Source organism: Salvelinus alpinus, chromosome 1 (assembly GCF_045679555.1).
Source record: "Salvelinus alpinus chromosome 1, SLU_Salpinus.1, whole genome shotgun sequence".
Lineage (NCBI taxonomy): Eukaryota > Metazoa > Chordata > Actinopteri > Salmoniformes > Salmonidae > Salvelinus > Salvelinus alpinus.
Window position 1 is genome coordinate 62,578,752 of NC_092086.1, and position 22,641 is coordinate 62,601,392.

At 43.6% G+C, this 22,641-nt stretch overlaps 1 protein-coding gene across 2 annotated transcripts in view; it reads right to left on the minus strand.

Moving 5' to 3' along the window:
* LOC139582909 (serine/arginine repetitive matrix protein 3-like) overlaps nt 1-22,641 on the minus strand; it is a 174,382-nt gene that overhangs the window by 77,123 nt on the left and 74,618 nt on the right. For both annotated transcript variants that reach the window (XM_071413367.1, XM_071413358.1), the window contains exon 2: nt 1,238-1,539. In XM_071413367.1, the coding sequence (XP_071269468.1) occupies nt 1,238-1,527 (290 nt within the window). In that variant the 5' untranslated portion in view covers nt 1,528-1,539. The remainder of the gene's footprint in view (nt 1-1,237; nt 1,540-22,641) is intronic.

Genomic DNA, 22,641 nt, shown 5'->3' on the forward strand with positions numbered 1-22,641 from the left:
TTTGCTGTGCCATCCAGCTGCTGTGTCATCCAAAATCTCTATTCATAAATAATAGCCATATCTCTGCGTTTAAGTGTCTACCATCATAAACATTATGATGCTATAACTTACGTCACAGTAAACCTCTATCAGAAATGACGAGGCTCAATCGTTTTCTGGTTCACACAACAATGTGAAGTGTGAAACCTCTGTGAGTTCCACCAGGGCTGTGTACAGTGCAGTCGTCTCAGAGGATAACTCTGTTCACACCTCACAGCCAGACACAAGGTCACACTACACCTTATTTAAGGACTGTCACAGCTAGACTGGAGAAGTATGCCTGTCCCTGGAACACCTATTTAGTGTACCCTCCATGAGGCTGGTCTGCTAGCCTGAAGTATCTGCCTTGAAGGCCTGTTACCACATGCACACACGCGCACACACACACACACACACACACACACACACACACACACACACACACACACACACACACACACACACACACACACACACACACACACACACACACACACACACACACACACACACACACACACACACACACACACACCACACACACACACACACACACACACACAGCCAGACTGAATGGATGAGCCACAGCCAGCCAGAGCCTTAGGAGGATTAGAGCAGATGCCAGTCACCACACAAATCCACCATGGTAGTAGTGTAGATAGCGTAGAGCCAGCCTCTTAGCTGTTAGTGTATCGCTAAGGCTCTCTCTTATTTAGCTCTGGAGGAGTGATAGCATGCTAATGAGAGTGGCTGTGTCTTCCAATGACTCTCAGAGCTCTCTGGCTCAGGCTGACTGGCAGCCATTACTGACTGGAGGCAAGAAGTGCTGTCTTGTCATTTTCTTTAAGTGCAGAGATTTTCGATTAGAATGGTAATGTGCATCAAATGCTGCATGATAGATCATTATTAAAGGGTAGAAACTGAAGGCTCTGTTTGGTATTTTTGGTTTCTCTCTCTCCATGCTAGAGCATCTTGATGTATAATTGTTATCAGGAGTCTAATTCATCGTGTAACCTGTAGTGAGCATGTAAAAATTGCTTTTTAAGATTCAAATGTGTATTCCTGTCAATGTAAAAATCTTCATTAACCAAGGCATAACCTATGCTGTGTATCCACCAAACTAGCCTAGCGTGTGTCTACATGAGAGACCATCCAAACAAGGGTGTATCCCTCTAAATGTAAACCCAGTGTGCATTGTACCCCTCCAAACTTAACTCACCCTTGTTCCTCCATCATCTCCTGCAGCTCCATGCACTTCAGCTCCACCCTCCTCTTCCTTTCGTGGTCTAGGATCTCCCTATGGGCCTTCTTCACCAGGACAGGCTCTGGTCTGGGCTCCTCCTCTTCCACCTCAGGCCCCTCCTCTTCTTCTGGCTTGGGCTGCACGGCCGGGGTGGGCACTGACGCTGACCCGCCTGACCCCGCATCTGTTCCTGCCAGGTTCACGGCAGCAGGGGGCACACCGTTGACACTGTCCTGGGGTGAAGGCACCCTCGCTCCATCGTACATGGCCACAAAGCTCTGTAGAGACAGAGAGAGAGAGAGAGAGAGAGAGAGAGAGAGAGAGAGAGAGAGAGAGAGAGAGAGAGAGAGAGAGAGAGAGAGAGAGAGAGAGAGAGAGAGAGAGAGAGAGAGAGAGAGAGAGAGAGAGAGAGAGAGAGAGAGAGAGAGAGAGAGAGAGAGACCAGTTCAATTGTTTACCTGGCATAAACTGTAAGTTTATATTTCACACAAATGCATTTATTTGCATTTCCAACTGTATAAGGATGCATTTCCAACTCTGTTACAATAGCTAATGTAGGTGTGGGGGATGATTAGGGGGAGGTCGGAGGTCGCGGCCTGTTATAAGCGTAACAGAACATGGGATGACAGGCTCCTGAGGTAGTTTTCTAAACTACTCTGTCTCACCAGATGGCAAACAATAGGCTGATCCTGGACGTTCCTAACAAGCCCCTCATTATCTGTTTCAGACTTTTGGCTTATTGAGCCCTCATAACACATACTGTTAAGCCAACCATGCAAATAATATACTGTACTGTATTCCTCATCACAGAAAAGTGAGCTGCTGCTGTGGTAGTTTTGATGGTTACATCTCTGGACAGGATGAAGTATTTTTCCCTTAACTGAGCAACACCACACACTCTCTCACACACAGTCAGGGTTATTTTGGATCGTAGGCACATGTCGACATGCATCACTACCAACAGAACCGGCCACCGACAGCAGCCGCAGCAGCAGCCTCTGGTCCATGCATGCGTCAACACTAGAGTAGCTGACAGATCTATACTGTAGGACAAACAAGTCTCGTGACACCGATTGTACACACACTGTAGATCAAGGTCACATAAACAAAGTATAGCCTAATAGATGAGTTGGAGAGGAGAGGAGAGGAGAGGAGAGGAGAGGAGAGGAGAGGAGAGGAGAGGAGAGGAGAGGAGAGGAGAGGAGAGGAGAGGAGAGGAGAGGAGAGGAGAAAGCTGGGGAAATTTGACTCCCTTCAGGACATACTGTGTAGAGACCTGGGCCCGTATCCACAAAGAGTCTCTAGGATCAAGTTTGACTTTTAGATCATAATGAATAAGATTGCATGGACATATCCTAGATCAGCACTCCTGCTCTGAGACGCTTTGTGGATACAGGCCCTGGCTTCGCCTGCAGTGAGTGAGAGGACATTGAAAATCACTCACACACACTATAACACCAGGACAATGTGGACGTTTGGACATTTGTTGAACACACAACAAAGACTGAATATAAACAAAAATGGATCGCTATGCTGTAGTCAAAAAGCTAGATTCAAATACTGTATTAAAGTGATTATCCTGTACATTTGTATACTTTTTAGCCAGTGAAATTAGCGCCACTTAAGCCATAAGTGGACCCCGAAAAATTGAGTACTACGTCACAAATGTGCAGATAAGTGCACCACATTATTGCTCTTGCTCTAGCAGAGCTATCTTGCTAGCTGCCTCTCAAATGGCGATGGGGTTGAAGTTAATTGGCTAGAACTCGAATTGCTCGGGGGCTGGCCCACGTAAGTGGAAATGTAGAGAAAATGGTGCAGCACAGCTTCCAAAAAAACAGTTGCTTTCAAACTAGGGATTTTGTGGTAAATTGAGGTAAGACTAATTCTGCTCATAGATTATGCATGCATGACAAATCCAGCCCAAAGCGGGAGACTTAAAAAAATATTTTGTAGTCGCCAAAGTTCCAGAACATGTCTTTCAGTATCAATGTGACTTGCCAAAGTTCCAGAACATGTCTTTAAGTATCAATGTGACTTGCCAAAGTTCCATTCACAATACAAGTGGATATATACATTTCCACATCTGAATGCTATCCTGTTCTGGCTAGGCTCAGGCTGGGGTTGTGATTGAGACGGATAGGTTAGTGATGCAGGCGTGTGATGCCTAAGAGCACACACATACCAACACACACACGACACACACATACATCTTCCCTCCCTACCCCAGCACCGGTCGGTCCTGCAAAACTAATGGCTTCATTTTTCACTGAGGAGTCAGAAAAGCCCAGCCAGGGCACTTCATCACTGTCACAGATAGGAGAGTTAGGGGAGGATGGGTAACAAGATCTCATAGTTTCACTTCGAAATCCTGTGCATTACGGATTGTCTATCTTTGACGCATTAATTAAGCGTGGTTACAATGTTAATTCCGCGAGGTTACAGGGCTAAAACAGAAACAACTCAAAGGGTTAAGTTTAGGTATTAATTACGATTGGTCAAGTTAGGGGGGCTACGGTTTGGGAAAGGCTTGCTAGAGCATTGTGAACTGCTGTGACGCAGTGGACAGAACAGCACATTTCAGTCTGAGCAGTGCACTTTGCCTCTGAGCATCATGAGTTCGTGCCAGTGCTGGGCAATAGTTGTTCTTTTTTTGGTGAGCACAGCAGAAGGCATATATCGACGTTCTCAGGGCCTTTTCAAACGTACAAAATAGAAGTGTATTTCTAGTGATCAGCCTGGGATGGGAGAGTTAGGGGATGAGAATGACGTAATACTTCCTGTGAGTCAGTGTAGACCATCATCTCTGAGTGCCCAATCCCTGTCCAAAGCTCTGTTGTTTTAGCCTTCAATGACAATAAGCATAGCAACAGTGAGTAATCTTGGCACCCAGACCCAAATCTCGCGTGCTTGCTGGTCAGCTACAGTACCATTGAATGGAAAAAAGTCTGTCACGAGAGACTGCAGCAAGTGAAGGGTTTACGCTAAATCCACATATTTTTCACATTTGTGTTTTTTTCACCAGAAATAATTTCTTACGGGTACCTTCACGAGTGAGTAAAATATTAGTGTTCTCAGATGTTGTATTCATAGATTTGAGATGTTTATTAAAATGTGTGTTTTTTTTTGGTAGAAAAATGCTATATATCCATTGTTTAGCTGGAATGGAATACTTTATATTTGAATGTATGTGGTTGTCTCACCTAGCTATCTTAAGATGAATAGTGTAAGTTGCTTTGGTTAAGAGCATCTGCTAAATGTCTTAAATGTCAAATTTAAATGTTTTACATACAGATCTCATATTACTGTATTGATAATTTTTTTAAACATTTGATTAAATATTGATGTCACATACTGTATGTAAAATTTGTAGTTATTTGTTACATTTGACTGTGTAAAATCTAGGAGTACTACTTATTTGGGGTGGCAGGTAGCCTAGTGGTTAGAGCGTTGGACTAGTAACCGAAAGGTTGCAAGATCGAATCTTTGAGCTGACAAGGTAAAAAATCTGTCTTTCTGCCCCTGAACAAGGCCGTTAACCCACTGTTCCTAGGCCGTCATTGAAAATAAGAATTTGTTCTTAACTGACTTGCCCATTAAGATAAAATTAAAAAATGATCTGAGAGTGTGACGATATAGCTTTTCACAAAAAAAACATGATTTTTTTGAGAGATTAAAAAGTCATTGCCGTGAAAATAAAAATGTTAGCGTTTTGGAAAGAAGCTCTTCAAGTGTAAAGAAAGTTGTATGTATAACCTCCAATGGATTTTTTTGGTGTGTCACTGACTGGGTAAAACAGCATTACTGAATATAGTGATGTGTTTCGTTCGTTGTTGAGAGACAACAGTGAGTCTTGATTCTGTCTCTGATTCTGCTGGGTAAAGTAGCATTATAGTGATGATGTTTGATTTTGGGGAGCTGTGCGTTGGTAAACAAGCTGTGTTGTGAATTCACAGTGACATGACTCTGTTAACTGTGTGTGTGTGTCTGTGTGTGTGTGTGTGTGTGTGTGTGTGTGTGTGTGTGTGTGTGTGTGTGTGTGACTGATAGAACAGAACAGGTGGCAGGACAGCAGGAGAAATCATCACTGAATCACCACTTGATTTTCTGTGACAGTCCTCTCTCATCCACACACACACACACACACACACACACACACACACACACACACACACACACACACACACACACACACACACACACACACACACACACACACACACACACACACACACACACACACACACACACACACACACACACACACACACACACACACACACACACACACACACTCACTTGCACTGAAGAAGATTCCAAGGAGGACATGAACTCTTGTCTGTTTGTTTGGTAAAACGGTCCTGTAATTGCCGTATGGTGAGCGGGATTGGAACAGGACAAGCACGCTGGCGTTGAAGACAGATATGAGAATACAGATGTTGCAGGAAATGTCCTGTACAGCAGGAAATGCAAACTTGTAGTGTATTCAAGATTTAAAAAGGCTTCTAAAGTTAGCAATTTCCACTTTAAATTTCAGACAAGATTTGCCCTAACTAAAAATGTATCAACCCCAACAAAAATGTCCATTAATTATAATTCCCACAATAATTCACATTTCCTGTTGCTGCATGAATCCAGCTGTGAGAAACTGGTCAAATTAAGATCCTACACCGGTAAATAAATTGTGACTGTGTTGAGTGACCATAACTGTTTTTATATTAGGTAGACAACACAACAAGACAATCTTCCTATGTTGTCCTGTCTTCACTAAATAACAGCATCCTTCCTTGTTTTACAATCAGTCTACTGCGTCTGCTGTTGCCAGTAGCCTGGGGCAGACCAGGCCTGGGTCTGTCTCTGACATCAGCCTGCAATGTAGAGGAGACAGGGCTAGATGATGGATGCTGGATGCCATTACCCATGCTATTCACGTGCACCATGGCCCAAATGTCTGAGCCGCTGGGTCGCCCCAGGTGACACACACACGCACGCTCACACAAACACGAACAGATCACCTCATCTCATTGAAGCACCATGGGGGGCCACACACACTCCAACGCTGACACTATCATGTCTCCTCCCTGCAAATCATATCAAATCGAATACAACAGATGTAGAACTTACCGTGAAATGCTTACTTACAAGCCCTTAGCCAACAACACAGTTCAAGAAATAGAGTTAAGAAAATATTTACTAAATAAACTAAAGTAAACATTATTTATTTTATTTTTTTAAGTAACAAAATAAAATTACATAACAATAATGAGGCTATATACAGGGGGTACCGGTACCGAGTCAATGTGCGGGGGTACAGGTTAGTGGAGGTAATTTGTAAAGTGACTATGCATAGATAATAAACAACGAGTAGCAGCAGTGTAAAAACAAAAAGGCGGGACAATGTAAATAGTCCGGGTGGCCATTTGATTAACTGTTCAGCAGTTTTATGGTTTGGGGGTAGAAGCTGTTAAGGAGTCTTTTGGTCCTAGACTCGGCGCTCCGGTTCCGCTTGCCGTGCGGTAGCAGAGGGAACAGTTTATGACTTGGGTGACTGCAACTCTGTACCGGAGTCTGTCCGGACGACAACAGACTGGAACTACATTAAAATGAACATGTCAAAGATAAAATTGTGTGAAAACAACAGATGATCCAATCCCGCAGAAATGCCCCAACAGATCCCAGGTGTTGGGTCTAAAATAATGGTACATGAACACATCATGTAAATCCAGTTAGTTATGTCTGGTGGCCCTTGGTCATTTCCTGTTGTTCCCACGAGAGGCCATGGGAAATCTATTTCCTTTCTCTCAAGTTAACAACTAAATTGTTTAATTTGTTTAATGAAACAGTCACAGCAGAAAGAGGCTTGTCAGGGGGCTGATAAGGTGGCAGAACACAACAGCTATCTGTGTGTGAGTCCTGTTCCTCTGGGAGTTTATCTGAGATCTATTACTGATAGGGAGGCATTTTTCTCCATTGTTTCAAGGGTGAAGAAGGTTGCTTGCAAGACTGAAGTATATCGGTCACACGTACTCGGCCTACATGTAATATACATGTAATAAATAAAAGCCATTTAGCAGACACTTTTATCAAAAGCGACGTACAGTCATGCGTGCATTAATTTTTGTTACCGGGGGTCCCAGGAATCGAACCCACTATCCTGGTATTGCAAGCACCAACGCCATACTCTACCAACTGAGGTACAGAGGACCAGATGCTTATATCCACATGCTCTTACTATCAGTGTGATATAAATTAGCGTCTAGGAGCAACAATGGCTCAGCCGCGAAGTGGTAGGCCACACAAGCTCACAGAACGGGACTGCTGAGTGCTGCAGTGCGTAGCGTGTACAAATCGTCTGTCTTCGGTTGCAACACTCACTACCGAGTTCCAAACTGCCTCTGGAAGCAACATCAGCACAAGAACTGTTCGTCTGGAGCTTCATGAAATGGGTTTCCATGGCAGAGCAGCCGCAAACAAGCCTAAGATCACCATGCACAATGCCAAGCATCGGCTAGAGTGGTGTAAAGCTCACTGCCATTGGACTCTGGAGCACTGGAAGCGCATTCTCTGGAGTGATGAATCACGCTTCACCATATAGCAGTCTGACGGACGAATCTGGGTTTGGCGGATGCCCGGAGAACGCTACCTGCCCGAATGCATTGTGCCAACTGAAAAGTTTGGTGGAGGAGGAATAATGGTCTGGGGCAGTTTTTCATGGTTCGGGCTAGTCCCCTTTGTTTCACTGAAGGGAAATGTTAATGCTACATGTCACGTTGGTATGAAGGATCGGGAGACAGGCGCAGGAATTATTATACCCAAATTACAGGCACGGGGACGAAGACCAAACAAACACGCATACAAAACACAGGGTTGAAACCGAAACAAAAGAGCAAGGAGTACCTCGAATAAATAAACACAAGTGCACAATGATACCACATGGGATGAGACCCGTAATCATCTGCGCAATACAAGTGGCACGAAAGCCAAAACAACACGGCACAGGTACTCACACGACCAACGGACATTGTAACAATAATCAACAAGAACACGGTGATCAAAGGGCACACTTATACAATTACGAATCAAGTAAATGGGGACCAGGTGTGCGTAATGACAGTTCTGGAGGGATCCGTCACACTTCAGCATACAATGACATTCTAGATGATTCTGTGCTTCCAACAGTTTGGGGAAGGCCCTTTCCTGTTTCAGTATGACAATGCTCCTGTGCACAAAGAGAGGTCCATACAGAAATGGTTTGTCAAGATTGGTGTGGAAGAACTTGACTGGCCTGCACAGAGCCCTGACCTCAACCCCATGGAACACCTTTGGGATGAATTGGAACGCCGACAGCGAGCGAGGACAAACATCAGTGCAAAACCTCACTAATGCTCTTGTGGCTGAATGGAAGCAAGTCCCCGCTGCAATGTTCCAACATCTAGTGGAAAGCCTTCCCAGAAGAGTGGAGGCTGTTATGTTTTGGAATGAGATGTTCGACGAGCAGGTGTCCACATACTTTTGGTCATGTAGAGTAGGTGTTCCTCTTGTCCAGATGTGTTATGGCCGTGTGAATAGCGATGGAAATGGCATCTTTCGTGGATCTGTTGGAGCGGTAGGCAAATTGGAGTGGGTCCAGTGTGCCTGGCATGCTGGCCTTGATGTGGGCCATGACCAGCCTCTCAAAGCACTTCATGATGACCTGGTGAATGTGACGGGAATGTCATTTGGGCATGTCACCTTGTTTTTCTTGGGCACTGTGACGATGATGGTCTCATTGAAGCAAGTGTGGACTACAGCCTGGGACAGGGACAAGATATCCGAGAAGACGCCCGCCAGCTGGTCAGCACACACTCTGGGCCGGCGCCATTAGGAGTTTCCACTCTTTTGAGAGTTTTCCTCAAGTCAGCCTCGGAGAGCGAAAGCACCTGGTCGTCCAGAGCAGCGAGAGTCTTCCTGGATGGTTCGGTATTGTCTGCCTCGAAGCAAGCATAGAATGTGTTAAGCTCATCTGGGAGGGAGGCTTCGGTGGGCACCACACAGCTGGATTTGCCTTTGTAGTCTGTGATAGTCTGTGGTCCTAGTCACATGTGTCCTAAATCTGAGTTGTCCAACATTAATTCAAGTTTGAGTCTGTATTGTCTTTTTGCAACCCTAATGCATTTAGAGAGGTCGTACCTGCTTGCCTTGTATGCGTCGCACGCCACCGAGTCATCGGGGTTCGTTATGCTGGCATTGAATGCTGCAGTACGGGCACTCAGCATGGTACAGATATCTCTGTGCATCCAGGGTTTTTGGTTGAGGTATGTCCGGATTGTCATTGTGGGTACAACATCATCAACACATTTCCTAATGATTCCTGTGACTGACGATGTACATTCCTCAATGTTGGTGAATGATTCCTGGGTGGATACATTTCTTAAAACTTCTTGAGGATAGGGTGCAGAGTTTTCACTTTGGGAAAAATAGCGTGCGCAATTTCAACTTCGTGCTACTCATCCCCAGAATATAAGATATGCATATTATTAGTAGATTTGGATAGAAAACACTCTGAAGTTTCTAAAACTGTTTGAATCATATCTGTAAGTATAACAGAACTTATATAGCAGTCAAAACCCTGAGGACTAACTTTTTTATTGTTAAGTTCCTGTATGTTCAATGGGTTTTCATGGGCACACCAGAATTCTAATTACTATCCACGCAGTTTCTACTGCTTCCACTGGATGTCGCCATTGTATGGAAAAAGGTTAAGGTTTTTCCTTAGTGAACTGAGAAAGATATTGACCCGGAAGTGGAGTGACGTCGTTTGTTTATGTTTGAGAGTTGAGCAAGACTTGAAAAGTACCGTGAGTTTGTTGATATCCTGTATTGAAAACAGATTGACCCGTCTTCAATTTGATCGATTATTAACGTTTACAAATACCTTAAGTTGTATTACAAAAGTACTTTGAAATGTTTTGGCAAAGTTTAGAGGTAATTTTTTAGATATTTTGTCGTGATTTTGCGCAAATTGAACGCTATTTTTCCTGGTACAACGGCGCCAAATAAATGGACAATTTGGATATATATGGACGGAATTAATCAAACTAAAGGACCATTTGTGATGTTTATGGGACATATTGGAGTGCCAACAAAAGAATCTCGTCAAAGGTAATGCATGTTTTATATTTTATTTCTGCGTTTTGAGTAGCGCCGGCATGGTTGAAATTGTCAAAAAAGAGAGTGTAGCCTCTGTACTATCATCAGATAATAGCATCTTATGCTTTCGTCGAAAAGCCTTTTTGAAATCTGACATGTTGGCTGGATTCACAACGAGTGTAGCTTTAATTTGGTATCTTATATGTGTAATTTAATAAAGTTTGATTTTATAGATTTTTTTTTGAATCTGGCGCTCTACATTTTAACAGGTTGTTGGGACGCTAGCGTCCCGCGATCCCAGAGAGGTTTTAACATATTCCAATCAGTATTCTCAAAACAGTTCTGAAGCATTGATTCTCTATGTTGGTGGCTCCCTCTTGAGTTGCTGCTTGTTGGCGGGGAGTAGGAACAGAGAGACGTGATCTGATTGGCCGAAGTGTGGGCGGGAGATGGCTTTGTACGCGTCACGGATGTTTGTATATACATGGTCCAGCATGTTTTTTCCTTTCGTGGGTCAGAATACATCTTGGTGATTTTGTGGAACAATTTGTTTTAAGCATGCTCGGGTGTGTGTGTGTCAGTGGAGGCTGGTAGGAGAAGCTATAGGAGGACGGGCTCATTGTAATGGTTGGAATAGAATAAATGGAACGGTATCAAACACATCAAACATATGGAAACCACATGTTTGCTCCATTCCATGTATTCCATTCCAGCCATTACAATGAGCCCGTCCTCCTATAGCTCCTCCCACCAGCCTCCACTGACGTGTGTGTGCATGCATGTGTGTGTGCAGCATAAAGACACACACAATGACTGGATCTGTACCTCGATCTGAGATCGTTACAGGCTGAAGTAACAGGGGGCATGACCTTGACACAGACATAGACACTCCAAATACCAGGAGATAGAGCAAGAAAATCTGAAAACCTGCTTCCTGGGTGGGTGGTTATCTATTGGATGAGTTTTTCTGGAAGAGTGGATCTTTTTGGTTGTGTGTGTGTGTGTGTGCGTGCATGCGTGCGTGCGTGTGTGTGACTGATAGAACAGAACAGGTGGCAGGACAGCAGGAGAAATCATCACTGAATCTATTTGTGACTAACCGCCTTGATGCCTTGATTTGGTCTTATGTAGCAAACTTTGAAATTGTGTTTTTTACATTGGATAAAAGAAGAGACACAGAGTTACAAAATTGTATATCATACGCTGCATTTGAGGAACAATGGGAAAGTAATTCTGCTTTGAAAGTTGATAAAACCTGTAACCTCAAGTTAAAAATGGCCTTTGAACATTTTGGTACCTACTGGAGAGCTCTTCTTTGCCTACACCCATTCAGCATTGTTCACACCCTCTTATGCTTTAGCCCCACCCATCTCTTTAAGGGTTGATCCGAGCGTTCTGTCCTTTCAACAGCAGTCAAACACCCAAGCTAACTGGCTAATGTTGGTCGGCTACTTCCAGACACAAATAAGAGAACAGCTCACTGACCATTATACTTGCCCCAGCAGAGCTGGTTAGGCTGTTTTCATGTTATCCAGAGCGTTGGTGTGCTGCTGGAAACAATTTTGCCAATATTTACTGACACCAGCCATTTTCAACAGGTGTTGATAATTTGTAAATTCGTCAGTTATTCTGCACTCTGGTACACTCAGACGAAAGTGCTCGGAAATCGGAGAAGATAGCCAGAGCGAAATTACCAGCTACGTCTATCCCAACTCATGACATTACTACCCTGCATGAATCTGCAGGTAGCTAACCAACCAGGTTCAAGGTTAGCTAGCTAACATTAGACTATATCTAGCAAAGCAAATGGCTCTGAGATACGAATAATAAGATCATACACGTAATGTTAGCTAGCGAGCCAGCCAGCTAACGTTAGCTAGCTAACAGTACACTTTAACTTGAAATGAAAAAAACTTTCTGTCAAAATTAGAAACATGTAATATCTGAAAACGTAGCTAGCCAGACTATCTTACCCGTATACATCATGGATGGGCACTTCTCACTGTCACGGATGCCATGGTTGCCCTTAGTTTTAAGATGTAATCCGGAGACAGGTGTTTTCTCCATATCCTTAGCTATCATACTCTAATTCCACTGATTTCAACACTCTGTCCTCCAGAAAGTGGAGAGCAACAGTTCTACTATGCACTTCTACTACGCAAACATTTTTTTTTAAAGCTGCGTTAGACAGGATTACCTACACATACTGACCAGCTCAAATAAACAGAAGCGTGCTATATGACAGACCAATCCGAACTCATGTCCAGCCCACTCATTATCTCAGCCAATCATGGCTAGCGGTAAGGTTGCTGACTTTTTCTGTGGCTAATCCAACTAGGCTTGTAATTTAACAATTTTATTCGCATTTACAGATGGTATACAAGTTTTTTATTAAGGCACATGAAAGTTCACATGTTCCATAAGGCATTTCTCCAGTGAGGATCCATGGCACGAAGCCTCCAGTGATGATCCATGGCACGAAGCCTCCAGTGATGATCCATGGCACGAAGCCTCCTGTGAGGATCCATGGCACGAAGCCTCCAGTGAGGATCCATGGCACGAAACCTCCAGTGAGGAGTTATGGCACGAGGCCTCCAACGAAGGACGCTAGTCCGGAGCCTCCAGCGACGCCCTCTAGTCCGGAGCCTCCAGCGTCGCCCTCTAGTCCGGAGCCTCCAGCGTCGCCCTCTAGTCTGGAGCCTCCAGCGTCGCCCTCTAGTCCGGAGCCTCCAGCGACGCCCTCTAGTCCGGAGCCTCCAGCGACGCCCTCTAGTCCGGAGCCTCCAGCGACGGGCTTCAGTCAGGAGCAGCCAGAATCTCCCTCCTGTCCGGAGCAGCCAGAGTCTCCCTCCTGTCCGGAGCAGCCAGAGTCTCCCTCCTGTCCGGAGCAGCCAGAGTCTCCCTCCTGTCCGGAGCAGCCAGAGTCTCCCTCCTGTCAGGAGCAGCCAGTGTCGCCATCCTGTCCGGGGCCCGCTGCGAGGGTCCCCGGTCCGGGGTCGGCGGTACCTAAGTGGGCCAAGACCTAAGTGGGCCAAGACTAAGGTGGAGCGGGGTCCACGTCCCGCACCAGAGCCGCCACCGCGGTGAAATGCCCGCCCACCTGTCTATCGTTGTCTCTGATTAAGAACCATATTTAGCTATGGTGGTTTTCCCACTTTGAGTTGTGGGTGATTATTTTCTGTTTAGTGTTTTTCGTCACTTTACAGAACTGTTCGTTTGTCGTGTTGTTGTTTTGTTAGAGTGTTCATATTTATTAAAATAACGTATTATGAATACTTACCACGCTGCACCTTGGTCCTCTTCTCCTTCTCCCGACGACGTTCGTTACAGTACCAAAAAAACATGTAATTGAGTTAATAAAGCCGCATACAAACATGGTCTCTTTTTTTGCTTTCTTAAGTAAGGCAGCTCCAAAATGCAGGTGTTTCAGCCTAGCTCAGTGCTTTCTGTGGTGGTAGGGCTAGCCAGCAGAAAAATACAGAGCGTTGCACCTGATTGACTCAGTTTTCTGTCACTCATGAAACAGCATGTCAACATCATACTTTCAAAATCTTAGCTAGCAAGCTAGCAGTCGTCACCATGAATCAAGTCGACAATCAAATAATTTTCAATCCTTGTCATATGAAGAGAAATTAGAGATAAAATGTCTCGGTGCTCATCGGCAAATGGACATAAACATTACACAACAAGTTGGAAATCGCAAATTCAACAATGAGTGGTTTGGGAAGGAATCAGTGGCTAACTGTGAGTTCAAGACAACTGGGAACTCGGGAAGAATTAGCTACAACTGGGAAAATACGTTTTGAATGGTCATTCAACTCGGAATTGTAAATCCGTCATCTCTTTGATGACAAAATTTGCCCCCGAAGGACCACCACGCCACTTTCCTGTTCAAGCACATCACAACGTGAGTCCAAAAATGTCTTATGCTGCTTCATAAATTATATAGGATGCCAGAGAGATATGTATACTGTAGCTAAAGTAATACTAAGTGTATGTTGTGTAGTAAGCGGTTAGTAGCTCATGTGCCACACCCTAATAATTTGGTCTATTTTCACCAACACGGTATTGTAAACACATCGTTCGTGGCCGATGTGTGCTTGTTTGCTTATAATCTGTTTTAGAGAAATGTAATCACCGAATATTGTAAGAGCTTTCAATGTCTGTTTATATGTAAGAACGGCCCATGTTCTGAATTCTGTCGCTGTACATTTCAAAAGTGCTGAACAAATAGTTATATTGACTACGTCCGTCGTCTCGCGCTCATTAATGTCCTAATCGAAATTACAGATTGCCTCTTATCCGCTTGTCGTCCCCTTATGCCATAGTTTGTACATCTCAATTGTCATTAGAAACCACATTTGTTTAATTAAGCAAGTCAGCCATATCAGCTATGTTTTTTTAAAGGCAGTAAATGAGGCTGAATGAACTGTAGCATTGGTAAGGTGTTGGTACTGCTGTTGGGACAGCTTTATGTAGGCCCTAACAGTTTGTGGGCACCATTTGTCACCGTTATAGTGCAATAAATGTATTGTTTAGTGTTGTGTTGTTGCTTTGCTGGCCGGCATCCCAAGATTTACATGCTAAAATCGCCACTGTCTATAACACATTTCTGCACTTAGCAAAAGAGTGCCATCTGTAGTGATTTGATTTACTTATTTAATCAATTTGAGGGTTTTCTTCATAGTTGTCTAATGTTGGTGGGGCATATTATTCTGGTTTAATGTTACTCCTGAATCACTATGATTAACATAATAGTTTTTCTTGTGTGTATTTTGAACAAAGCTGAAATTTAATCTGAAGTCCAAAATGAAGGAATAAAAGTGAATTCAGTCATTGACACAGCATTGGTGGTGTAGCCACCAAAGATCGGAATGCCGTGAACTGAAAGGGTGTGAGTTCAAATCCCCAGTGGGAACATGTTGATAAACATACACAATGTCATGCATGCCAGTGTGTCAAATATGTAAGCTAAAAACACTGTGGCTATTTCGTGACATCCTAATACCCTGATTACAAAGCGAGCGTTGCAAAATAAATTTAGGAATATATGTTATTCAATTATTGCACCCACACTGCTCGCGAGCGCCAACGAGCGTCTGCGTTGCCAAGAGCTAAAATAGAAGTCATTCCTATTTCTGACGCAGATCGTGCTGCAAATCCTGCCTCTCCCATCTCTTCATTGGTTTATAGAAGCAGATACCCACATGCCATCTCCTCATTGGTTATACCCATGTGGGTGATATTTTTTTGCCGGTTGTTGTGGTAATACTATGAAAGTGTAGATCCCAATCACCATATAAGTTCCAAGATGAAAAAGCCTGGAAGGAGAGATGACTAAAAACGATTCGGTTGACCGTTTTACGTGTGGATTAATTGTCGGAGTAGAGGACCTTGTGCATTTCAGGTAAAATAACAACTCAATGTTTATATCCCAGGACAAATTAGCTAGCAACAGCAAGCTAACTAGCTAAATTGCCATACATGTTTAACGCTTTTCGACCTGTCCCCAAATTAATGTCATTGGTTCAGAGTTTGTTTTGATATATTAACCTGCATGTCATGATCGCGTTTGGTGTAGGGGGACAAAATACATTTATGCACGATAGCGCACGATGGCGCACGCGCGCAGCCGGTTTGGGTTCCGTGTAACGAGTCATTTTTGTTTGCAGATTTCACCTGTGAAATCTCATGTGAAAAATATTTACATGTGAACATTTTAATCCACATGTGAAAGGTGATGTGATCACGTGAAAATTCTCGTGAAACTTCATGTGAAATATCATCACATTTGAAGTGTTCCAAAACCACATGGTTTCACATGATTTCACGTGCAAAATGTGAACATTTCCCGTGAAATCATGTGTTTTTTCCATAAGGGTTTCTCTCTCTCTCTCTCACCCCCCTCTCTCTCTGTTTCTCCTCTCATCACCCTCCGCCTCTCTCTCCTTCACAATATCTTCCATACTAATCTGACCCTTGGCTGGAGGCTGCTGTTTTTGTTTATTGCAGTGTGGCACCCAAAGGATGTATTTGTCATCCTCAAAGTTGGAACTCTTCATTCCAGGCACATGTCGCTTTCTGTGTGGTGCCAGACCTGTGCCAACCTTTTGTTTTAATCAGACTCCGAGGGTCCGAGGGTGTGTAGTGCATACCAATTGCAGAGCTCTTGAGAATAGTCATGTGAATACCAAAGAAGGTAGGAATAGACCTACACAGTACAAAGCATAATTTGAAGTGTCTGATTAAGGGTTCAAAAATTGAGGAAATCATCTTCACACAGTAATTGCACATTTCCTCATGTTCAGCATAACTCCCTGACTATGGGGGATACAATGACTGACTGACTGATGACCTGAATTGAATTAGACCCACTAATTATGGTTACATAAATTACATTATAAACTGGGTGGTTTGAGCCCTGAATGCTGATTGGCTGACAGCCATGGTATATTAGACCCCGACGGGGTTAAGAAGAAACGACTACCAGAGGCAGAGGGGACCGTTCACACAGTCTTTAATTTATCAAGATATTGAGCCCTGCCCATGTCTCCTTGCTTAATAAAGGGTTATATTTTGTGCCTACAACTCAGTGCAACGACTTCGATGTTAAGGTAGACATGTTTACGTTTTTATTTATTTTAATTTTTTTTAGAAACATCCATTTAAGGGAATACTTTAGCTCCCCTAATCGTGATATTTCAACTGATCATGTAGGCTGCTCACTTGCACATACTACGACTCCTTTTCGAAGTAAGAGTTATATTGTACCTCCAGCCAATCGCAATCACTCTTTTGAGACATATTGCAGACTCGTGGTAATCTCCTTAAGAACAAACAGGAGTACATATAAACTCAGCAAAAAAAGAAACATCTCTTTGTCAGGACCCTGTCTTTCAAAGATAATTCGTAAAAATTAAAACCACTTCACAGATCTTCATTGTAAAGGGTTTAAACACTGTTTCCCATGCTTGTTCAATGAACCATAAACAATTAATGAACAAGCCCCTGTGGAACGGTTGTTAAGACACTAACAGCTTACAGACGGTAGACAATTAAGGTCACAGTTATGAAAACTTAGGACCCTAAAGAGGCCTTTCTACTGACTCTGAAAAACACCAAAAGAAAAATGCCTAGGGTCCCTGCTCATCTGTGTGAACGTGCCTTAGGCATGCTGCAAGGAGGCATGAGGACTGCAGATGTGGCCAGGGAAATAAATTGCAATGTTCTTACCGTGAGATGCATAAGACAGCTCTACAGGGAGACAGTACGGACAGCTGATCGTCCTTGCAGTGGCAGACCACGTGTAACAACACCTGCACAGGAGCGATACATCTGAACATCACACCTGCGGGACAGGTACAGGATGGCTACAACAATTGCCCGAGTTACACCAGGAACGCACAATCCCTCCATCAGTGCTCAGACTGTCCGCAATAGGTTGAGAGAGGCTGGACTGAGGGCTTGTAGGCCTGTTGTAAGGCAGGTCCTCACTAGACATCACCGGCAACAACGTCGCCTATGGGCACAAACCCACTGCCGCTGGACCAGACAGGACTGGCAAAAAGTGCTCTTCACCGACGAGTCGCGGTTTTGTCTCACCATGGGTGATGGTCGGATTCGCGTTTATCGTCGAAGGAATGAGCGTTACACCGAGGCCTGTACTCTGGAGTGGGATCGATTTGGAGGTGGAGGGTCCGTCATGGTCTGGGGCGGTGTGTCACAGCATCATCGTACTGAGCTTGTTGTCATTGCAGGCAATCTCAACGCTGTGCGTTACACATCCTCCTCCCGCATGTGGTACCCTTCCTATAGGCTCATCCTGACATGACCCTCCAGCATGACAATGCCACCAGCCATACTGCTCGTTCTGTGTGTGATTTCCTGCAAGACAGGAAGGTTAGTGTTCTGCCATGGCCAGCGAAGGGCCCGGATCTCAATCCCATTGAGCACATCTGGGACCTGTTGGATCGGAGGGTGAGGGCTAGGGCCATTCCCCCCAGAAATATCCGGGAACTTGCAGGTGCCTTGATGGAAGAGTGGGGTAACATCTCACAGCAAGAACTGGGAAATCTGGTGCAGTCCATGAGGAGAAGATGCACTGCAGTACTTAATGCAGCTGGTGGCCACACCAGATACTAACTGTTACTTTTGATTTTGACCCCCCCTTTGTTCAGGGACACATTATTCCACGTCTGTTAGTCACATGTCTGTGGAACTTGTTCAGTTCATGTCTCAGTTGTTGAATCTTGTTATGTTCATACAAATATTTACACATGTTAAGTTTGCTGAAAATAAACGCAGTTGATAGTGAGAGGACATTTCTTTTTTGGCTGAGTTTATTTCCATAATTTACCTAAGGATGAAAAACAAGCTTTCCTTGATTTACAATCTGACACGTCAGTCCTTACCCGCCCTGTTGTTAAGGGTGGGTCGGTTGTACTCATGGATAGGACAGTCTATGTAAATGAGTGTCATAGACAACTGCTTGACAACACCTTTCACAAGAAACTCTGAAGTGACCCCACTTCCCAATTTCAGAACACTATATTTTCTGTCTTAGATGGGTATTTAAGTTCTGGTCAAATCACCAAAAAAGAACATGACTTTTTGGCTATTCAACACCCTTTTTAACTTTGCTGAAATTACACAAGAATGTTACAAAACCTCCAGGGCGCCCTATTGTTGTGGGCATTGACGCAGTGACGGCCCCTTTATCGACTTTTGCTGACTTTTTTATTAGACCTTTGTAAAGGACACCAGCTGTAACGAGTGCGCTGCCAGTCGGGAAGCAAGTACAGGGAGCGAGTGTTTTAATAAATAAACACAACATAATACAAAATAAGAAACACGACCAACGCACAGACATGACACAAGAACAGAAACAATAACGCCTGGGGAAGGAACCAAAGGGAGTGACATATATAGGGAAGGTAATCAGGGAAGTGATGGAGTCCAGGTGAGTCTGATAATGCGTGCGTAACAATGGTGACAGGTGTGTGCCATAACGAGCAGGCTGGTGACCTAGAGGCTGGAGAGGGAGCACACGTGACACCAGCAGTATGATCTATATTACTGAATCTCTTGATCCTCTCCCTGATAATACTTTGTTCGTTACTTTTGATGTTGAGTCGTTATACACAAATATCCCACATGAGGGTCGGCATTGAAGCCATGGAACATTTTCTTCTGTAACGTGACCCCAATGAAGTACCTTCCAGTGCATGCATTATAACATTGGCTTAAATAGTACTTACACACAACTACTTCATGTTTCTAAATGATTACTTTATTCAAACGAAGGGTACATCTATGGGATCCCCTATGGCTCCTAACCATGCTAATTTGTATGTGGGTTACATGGAGAAACAGTCAATATTCAACCCTCTCAAAAATGTTTTCTTGCCTAACATTATTATTTGTAAACGGTACATTGATGATATTTTTGTTCTATGGAGGGGTGATGCAAAACAGCTCCAGGCATTCCATGCTTTTACTAACTCTTGTTCTGAGCACCTGAGATTTACTATGCAATCTGACACACGTCAAATCAGTTTCCTTGATCTTCTGATTTTGTGTGAAGATAATGTTCTATACACTGATCTTTACAGGAAACCTTCTAATCGTAACAGTTTGTTGAGGGCTGATAGTTGTCACCTGCTTCCCTTGAAAAACAGTTTGCCCTACAGCCAATTCTGTCAAATCAAAAGAATTTGCAAAAAACATTATGATTTAGACAGAAATATGGCTGAGACGCAAAGAAAATTCAAGGAGAGGGGGTACAAAAATGGTCAGATTAATACAGCCATTGAAAAAATTCTAAACAAATCGAGACATGATCTCTTTCAAGGACAGTCTTGCAAAAAGAAGCATTCTTGCGTTCTAACTACCCGCTATTCAAAGTGCTCTGAACAAATTAAGGGGATCGTTCACAAACATTGGCACATTCTAAGATCCGATGACAGTATCGCTAATGTGTTTTCGGACCCTCCCTTGGTCGTATTCTGGCAGGCAGAAATCTCAGAGATCGAATGGTAAACTCTGATTTACCACCCCAAAATATTCCTCTATTTGCGCCTCTACCGGATGGAAACTACAAGTATAATGGCTGCGCTCAATGCAATGGCACTTACAAATGTAGATCCTTCAAACACCCCCAAATAGGGAAACAGATCCCAATCAAATGTGTTATCACGTGCTCCACGAAGGCAGTTATTTATCTTATAACTTGTCTTTGTGGCAAAAAATTATGTGGGTAAAACAAAGCGCAAATTAAAAGTGTGAATCTCGGAGCATCGTGGCAGCATTAGGTGTAGGAACTCGACTTACCCAGTTGAGGCCCACTTTTTGTAAGCGAACCACTCAATTTCGTCCCTCCGTTATATCGTCATTGAACATGTCACCCTCGACAATTTATTGTTACAAACGAGAGGCTGCGTGGATCCTCTTAAGGATCCGCCCCTTTTTTTCAATTTCCACCTAAAATGACATACCCAAATCTAACTGCCTGTATCTCAGGCCCTGAAGCAAGCATATGCATATTCTTGGTACCATTTGAAAGGAAACACTTTGAAGTTTGTGGAAATGTGAAAGGAATGTATGAGAATACAACACAATAGATCTGGTAAAAGATAATACAAAGAAAAAACCAACCGTTCTTTTGTATTTTTTTGTACCATCATCTTTGAAATGCAAGAGAAAGGCCATAATGTATTATTCTAGCCCAGGTCCAATTTAGATTTTGGCCACTAGATGGCAGTGTATGTGCAAAGTTTTAGACTGATCCAATGAACCATTACATTTATGTTAAAGATTTTGTATCAAGACTGCCCAAATGTGCCTAATTTGTTTATTAATAACTTTTCAAGTTCAAAATTGTGCACTCTCCTCAAACAATAGCATGGTATTCTTTCACTATAATAGCCACTGTAAATTATTATATTTCTGCCAATATCAGATATGTCTATGTCCTGGGAAATGTTCTTGTTACTTACAACCTCATGCTAATCACATTAGCCTACGTTACAACCAATGATATCAGGCCACACCCGGCCATGATGATAGACACCTGTATGTGTCCTTTGACACTATATAAACTAGTGACGCGCTTTGTTTGTCATTATACCCTGATGAAGACAGCTTGTCTGTCGAAATATTGGATATTAGGTTATTAAATTATTGCATCTGAACTCCTAGAGTGTGTGGCTCTCCTTTTCTTCTTCAAATATTAGACCGCATACCATGGGTATGACAAAACATGTATTTTTACTAAGCTAATTCAAATCAAATCTGTGTAATTTGTCACACTTGCCGAATATGTTTACTTAGAAGCCCTTGACCAACAATGCAGTTTTAAGAAAACTGCGAGTTAAGAAAATATTTACAAAAAACCCTGAATGTTAAAAAAAGTAACCCAATAAAATAACAATAACGGGGCTATATATACAGGGGGTACCGCTACCGAGTCAATGTGCGAAGGTACAGGTTAGTCGAGGTAATTGAGGTAAACAGCGAGTAGCAGCAGCGTAAAAAAGGGGGGGGGGGGGTCAATGCAAATAGTCCGGGTAGCCATTTGATTAGCTGTTCAGCAGTCTTATGGCTTGGTGGTAGAAGCTGTTAAGGAGCCTTTTGGACCTAGACATGGCGCTCCGGTACCGTTTGCCATGCGGTTGCAGAGATAAGTCAATGACTAGGGTGGCTGGAGTCTTTGGCAATTTTATGGGCCTTCTTCTGACACTGCCTTGTATAGAGGTCCTGGATGGCAGGAAGCTTGGCCACAGTGATGTACTGGGCCGTACGCACTACCCTCTGGATGCCAAGCAGTTGCCATACCAGGTGGTGATGCAATCAGTCAGGATGCTCTCGATGGTGCAGCTGTAGAACTCTTTGAGGATCTGAGGACCCATGCCAAATCTTTTCAGTCTCCTGAGGGGGAATAGGCGTTGCCGTGCCCTCGTCACAACTGTTTTGGTGTGTTTGGACCATGATAGTTAGTTGGTGATGTGGACACCAAGGAACTTGAAGCTCTCAGCCTGCTTCACTACAGCCCCGTCGATGAGAATGAGGGCGTGCTCAGCCCTCCTTTTCCTGTAGTCCATGATCATCTCCTTTATCTTGCTCATGTTGAGGGGGAGGTTGTTGTCCTGACACCACACTGCCAGGTTTCTGTCCTCCTCTCTATAGGCTGTCTCATCGTTGTTATTGATCAGGTCTACCACCGTTGTGTCGTCGGAAAACTTAACGATGGTGTT